The sequence below is a fragment of the Populus nigra genome, chromosome 5 (assembly GCF_951802175.1).
Source record: "Populus nigra chromosome 5, ddPopNigr1.1, whole genome shotgun sequence".
Classification (NCBI taxonomy): domain Eukaryota; kingdom Viridiplantae; phylum Streptophyta; class Magnoliopsida; order Malpighiales; family Salicaceae; genus Populus; species Populus nigra.
Genome location: NC_084856.1, coordinates 12,070,008 through 12,076,510, shown reverse-complemented (window position 1 = coordinate 12,076,510; position 6,503 = coordinate 12,070,008). Strand labels below are relative to the sequence as shown.

General features: G+C 35.4%; 1 protein-coding gene across 2 annotated transcripts; it reads right to left on the bottom strand.

Moving 5' to 3' along the window:
- Window positions 1-1,787: 1,787 nt before the first annotated feature.
- Window positions 1,788-6,119, bottom strand: LOC133694972 (uncharacterized). 2 transcript variants are annotated; one of them, XM_062116685.1, is made up of 7 exons: window positions 5,760-6,119; window positions 4,290-4,527; window positions 3,965-4,155; window positions 3,471-3,706; window positions 2,873-3,116; window positions 2,617-2,724; window positions 1,788-2,148 (listed from the first exon to the last, which is right to left on the bottom strand). In XM_062116685.1, exons 1-7 carry the CDS (start codon window positions 5,976-5,978, stop codon window positions 2,029-2,031), a joined length of 1,356 nt encoding a protein of 451 aa, XP_061972669.1. In that variant the 5' UTR covers window positions 5,979-6,119; the 3' UTR covers window positions 1,788-2,028. The 2 variants fall into 2 exon arrangements, with proteins under 2 accessions (XP_061972669.1, XP_061972670.1); XM_062116686.1 differs by lacking the exon at window positions 5,760-6,119 and adding an exon at window positions 4,840-5,727.
- Between the last annotated feature and the right edge of the window lie 384 nt (window positions 6,120-6,503).

The window sequence follows — 6,503 nt, the reverse complement described above, 5'->3', positions numbered from 1 at the left end:
TGAATATAGAGATTCATAAACCCACAATCCATTTGATCCTTCCCAATAAAGATAAATTTAGGCTTATAATTGAGTTTGACACAATAATATTCTATATTGAGGCACCAAAACTTTAAATAATTAAACCCTCTTTCAACGCCTATAAAAAGACGTTAACGAGAAGTATAGAAAATGCTACAAAACTTGGTTAATTCCTTGATAAGTCATAGTAATTTAATGAAGAACCAAAATATAAGAATCCTCTCACAATCACACAATAAAATACAACAATCAATGTATAATCCAAATTTTTTAAAAAATATCTTGCAAAAAAAATATTTCTACCTAAAATAAGTAAACCATAGATGACCTAAAAGACTAACATCAATCCAAATTAAAATAAGGCTCAAAGTATCTCAAATACGACCCCAAACATTAATAATAAAAAATAATAATAATTTTAAAAAATAATGCTAAGTTGCCAAGTTGTCGCGTATGATAAATTAGAAGAAACAATTGTTAAGTAAAATCTTTGCTTGAAAATAACCCTTAGCTGAAATATGTGTTGTGTCGCCTCTTGGAATCCAAAACAAATAAAAAAATAACTCTTGAAACTAATTATTCCTTAGCCACCTATATTTCCACACATGATAAGTAATCCTCTCATAGCTTGGAATCCATAAAACACATGGAAAAAAAAACCCTAGAGTTGCTGAAATTAATTAAGCTTATAAAGTAGATGGGTCGGTTCTTCTTGTGAATGGATTAAATTGACTAAGGTGTCTGATCATTACTTGTTAAAGATATAGTCTTTTTAAAATTTACATTAGCTTAAATACTTTAGATAAACCCATTGAATGTATTTTTAAGCTTCTTTGTTTTTGATCTTGTAATTAGCCTAATTAAAATTTCTAATAAATCATTTGGTGTATTTTAAATCGCATCGAGATGTGTAATAAATATCTTATCTTTTTTATTAAGCTAGTGCTTATTCTAATTAAATTCAATGATAAATTTATTTTAACAATGGAGCAATTATATATGAGGCCCATAATTAAGTTTATTTTATTTGTTGGCATAGAATTTGAAGCCTAAGATTGTTTTTATAAGCTAGCCTTTTCTTATCAAGCCATCAAAATTTCATTAATTAGGCACTTGCAATCAGATAGCAACTTTTGCTTTTCTAGAGCATTACACGTGTGTGATATAATTAGTTTTCACCTCAAACATTCTTTCTTCGTCCACCATTTCTCTCCTTCACCTGAGCTGCCTTTCTTCCACATATTCTATACATAAAAGCTCGCTCTTTTCATTTTGCGTACTATAAAATCATTCCCTTCTTATGCAAAATTTCTGCAAAACCTTAACTTACAAATTAGAGTTCATGTGATGTTAGTTGACATGTTAATGGGTTGGCTTGAAGTTAACTCACGTGTGAAGTAATTTATATGCATATGAATGTAAATTAAATTAAAGTAGAAATGAATTGATATATATGTAATTTTGTTGAATTGATGTATTTTGAGTAAAAGACTTTAAGAAGTTTTAATATTAAAAAGAAAATGGAAAAATATAGAAGAAATTGTAAATAATTCAATATCGAATTTTGGAAAAGTTGTTTTGATCTTTTATTGGCAAAAATTATAGTTCTAGCCCTGAATTTTATACATTTATCCCTGATTGTAAAAGTCTGTTTCTTTTAGCTCTCAACATTTATTCATGATTGTAATTGCTTCAATTTGAAATTGAAATTGATTCTACTTTGCCTTGAAATATGTAAATGGTGTGATGGGTTATTGTTCAGCATATTTGTAGTGGCATAACAAAAGCATAAAATTTAGATAAAATAGATTTAATGCAAAAGGCCAACATCACCTCATGAAATGATGTTCCATGCCTCTTCATTATTACAAAGAGCTAATGAACATAACTCGGACATGGAAGGTTTTGCAGCCATGTTTTATCACATCCATATAGACATTGATATGATTATTAGGCATAAAAGGTTTAGCCAAAACCTTCTGTTTCCATGAAGCACCTTGTTTCTGTTCAAGTCGTGGCGCTGGGGTTCTTAGTTATGGGCAAGTTTCCATCATAAGTGCACTTTAGCACATCTGGTGTCCTCACCAGTCGGGGCCCAACTGGCACCTTCGTTTTTGGACGAATATCCTGCACAGGGCATCAAACACCATTTCAGAACCCAAGAGAAATACAAAGGTGATAAGACCAGCAAACGTTAAAGTGATGACATTTTCCTGTCTTCATCAAATGTTTGCTGCTGATAAATACCACTCCTTGCTATTCCTTTTACGAGAATTCGTGTTTGTCCTGAAGATATTTGAGGTTCATGCAGGTTACTTGTAAGCTCTTATGTGATTGTTTGAATAGTTAAACAATTCTGTCAACTGAGGCTAGCCCAGGCATTAGGGGATGTGGGATTAAGATTATGAATAAATAGCATAGCTTTTCAATTCAATTCTCCCTTGGGTTCCAGAGAAAAGAAAAGACATTCTGTTTGTCAAGCTTCTGGTTATATGAATATGCATGTGTATTAGGATTAGAATAGGCATTTCACTGCCTGAACAGCAGGAGCAAACAATTAAATTTCGGGAGATAGGATGTGAGTTATTTAACTACCTGGTCAAAGATAGATGTTGGGATTGCAAAGGTGGCAACAGCATTAGGAGAATCGACTATTCCAGAAATCCTTCCTTCACATGGGCAACATGATAGCAGAAGATACATCTGAAAAACATTATCATATCCTCTGTATGAGTTACCGTCAAATAAACTTGTATTTTATCTCACTTGATGCTTCCTTTTCTGCATGGGCTATGCATATGGCCATTGTCATGCAAGCACGGAAATATTTTGGTGTTGGGAGATCACAAACCTGTTCTTTGGAGTAGCCAAATTTAGAGAGGTAGTCGATGGCATTGAGCACTGCTCGCTTGTATGCAACACTTGCATCAAGGAAGTGCTGCCTTCCGCTCTCATCTACACTGATGCCTTCAAATACCAACCATTCTGAAAATCTTGGCTCCACAGGGCCTATCTCAAAGATTGGGTTCACATGAAGAAGAGTCGGCCCCATTGGGGTAAGGTACTCTTTCATTCCACCCTTTATGATTTCACACCTGATACAGAAATCACAAGTGCTATACAGTATATACATTGGATAAACTTTGAATACACTAAACATATAAGAAATTAAGGACGATAGAACTTCAACGAAGTGCCATCCAAAACTGAGTGATGTTAGATAGGATAATAGTAGACCAGGCGTTAACTAGAACATGATCTGCAATAAACGAAAGTAAGTGGTACACATGTGTGCGTGGGTATCTTGTGATATTAATTACAAAATGTACTTAATTGCATGTTTTGTTGCATAAGATAAATAGAATTAGATTGAAGAATCATAATACTTGTTCCTAGCAATGTAAGCAAAAAGACAAAGAAAATCATAGGATAGGTAAAAAGAGACGTACTTGAGCTCCAAGAACCCACTCATCTCAATCGCCCCACAGAAGGCAATTTCACCATCGCCCTGAGAGAAGTGCATGTCACCAGTGCTAACATTTGCTCCTTCTATGAATACTGGAAGATACACTTTCGAACCTCTACTAAGATTTTTTATGTCACAATTTCCTCCATTTTCTCTTCCTGGAATTGTTCTTGCTGCCTCAGTAGCAATCTTTTCCCATTCAGGCGTGCCCTTTTGGATCTACACATGACTATCACCAGTTAGAATAGCTACTTGCGGCAAGAACATAGTTTAGTTCCCACCCTAGCGGTCCATGCTTTGTTAGCATAAAAATACTGATGCAAGTTAACAACAATATCAGCATCGTTGGGCTTTAATTTACTGATCAAAGTTTTAGAAATATTTACTTCTGTAATCTGCATGGACACCAGAAGCTTTTATAACCAGAAGTCTTTCCTAGTGTTTTACATACCATAGCATTAATTGATGTCATTATACCTTTCCTAGGTGGCAACCTTTTGTTGATGGTAGATTTGCCAGTGGTCTTGAATGCAAAACTTCGCATAGCTTCAGATGTTTGAGCCCATTTTCCTCTACTTCTCTCTCCCTTTCATTCCATATGTTCAGGAGTTCCCTTGATGGTGCAGTACCAACTATTCCAGGGTGAGTCAGACCTGGAAATCGAACCCCTGATGTGAAAAAAGAAAAACAAAATCATGCAATTAGCATATATAGACTACTTTTCATCTTATGGCTCCGGTTGTATAATTTCGTGCCTGATTTTATGAAGACGGGAGATTTTAATTAAGCCCAGTCCATATACCTGGTATTTGAGGCGAATAGGCATAGATTCCTTCAAAATACCAAATAGCTTTGGTTGCACAAGGAAAGTGGTCAGTCAAGAAACCACCTCCATTTTCTCTGTCAAATGATGCTGTAAAACCCCATTCATCTCCAGGGAGGGGACCCAAGTTGCATATTTCAACAGCAAGTAGATCACCTGGCTGTGCTGGCTTCCCTTCCTCGTCCAAAACTCTAATTGGGCCACTGAGATAGTGAACCTAAACCAGTTTCCAAGCAAAACGATCATCAAATAAATCTAGTTCACATAGTGATTGATTAGTCTAATCATGTAGGTTCTTCTGATGAAGTTAATTATTTGCAGTTCCTTAATTTCTACACATGTTTTCTGCCAGGTACTAATTTGTTCTCCTGCTTCCTCGTATATAGAAAAACGGAGGCAGGTGACCAATTTTTTATTTTATTTTTGTTGTTGTTCATATCTGCTTGAGAATTAGTTAGAGTTGACATTTGTCTGAATTCTAGAGTTAATTAAGATAATGGAGAAGTTAAAAAAATAGATTCGTACTTACAGATGATAAGTCTATGGTTTTCACATCAATTGCAGAATCATTATCTTTGATCATACCTCCAGTCCAGTCAACCATCTCCACTCTAAACACCTCACCGACTTTAACCTCAGCAACTGGTGGTATTCCTGGATGCCACCGGTTGTGGAGAGGGAGTATTTGCTCCCAAGGCTTCTTCTTCAAGTCTATTGGCACTACTAGTCTTGGGGTTGAAGGAGCCATGGTGGAAATGCAGAGAGAGCGCGGGGGAATATGGAATCTTTTGTTGTAAAATTACCTCACTAATGGAAGAGGAGTAGTTAACTAGTACAGTTAGGACCCGTTGTTTGTTCATGCTGTGATTTTTAAAAATTTTAATTTTTTTAAGTTTGTTTTGATGGGATAATGCTAAAAATAAATTAATATATTACTAAATAAAAAATAATTACGGTTACAATGTCAAAATTGTATTAGTAAATAACAAATGAGTACAATTTTTTTTCCTATGGTCCCGCGTACTCCTTCCAACAAAGGACAAACAATAAATCATAGCCAAACCTGACAAACCCAGCTACATGATTCAGGTTTTGTAGCTGCAAAACGATTAAGCAGCGAGTCTATATTGTATAAGAAAACTAGCAGAGGATCATGCTCATTGTAATTGATAGTAAATTTGAGGACCCAGGTGTGTATTTGTTGGCTCGGATTTATGGCTAGTGCTTTATATGTTTGAAGTTCATACGTCTGATTACCATTTTCCTCGCGTGATTTCCTTTGCTTCCTAGCATTTCCTACTTCCAAGACAGAAACCAAGCCTTAACAAATGCTAGCTTGTTATATATATATATGGTTATGGATCCGTGGAGCAGTTATTGGAATAGAAAACTAATCAATGCTAGCTGAACTGGAACACAAAAACAGTAATCTAGCTAGCTACAACTCACAATAGAGGGATCAGCGTTCTTGATGTCCTCTGCGGAGTATTCTTTCGTGATACGACCTCCACTGAAGTCCACCATCTCAACTCTGAAAAGCTCTCCGACTGTTACCTCTGCGACTGGCGGTATGTCTGGGTGCCACCGGTTGTGAAGTGGAAGTTTCTGTTCCCATGGCTTCTTTTTGACATCTATGGGAAAGACCAGCCGTGCACCATGTTGCTCCATGGCTCCTTTCTCTCTTAACTCTCAATCTTGATGTAGTTGAAAGGAAAAGAGAGTTATAAATCCTGTATCTTTCTTGGAGGTGTTCATGGAGTAGTGCTGCAGCTTCAACCTTCACTTTCAGTTGAAGCTTGACACCCATGATTGACACCGTAGAGTTTGATTTCTCTTTCCTCTACTTAGTGGATGGACCACTATGAGAATTGATTGAGCTTTTGACACATAAACTATTCTTGACTACATGCGTTGTCTCAGAAACATTTACTGAAACAGTATAAAAATCAAGTTTGTTCTTGAGTTAGGTGATAACGAAAGTTAGCCAATGACATTGAGGAATAATACTTCACTCCCGCAAAAACCTACCTTTTGATATATATATATATATATATATATATATATATATATATATATATATATAACCAGAACATTATAGGGCTTGGGTTTACTTCTTTTTTTATTGCTACAGCGAATCTATTTTTTTGTTTTTGAAAGAAAAAAAGTCTTTATGGTGGGGGTGTTTAAGTATTT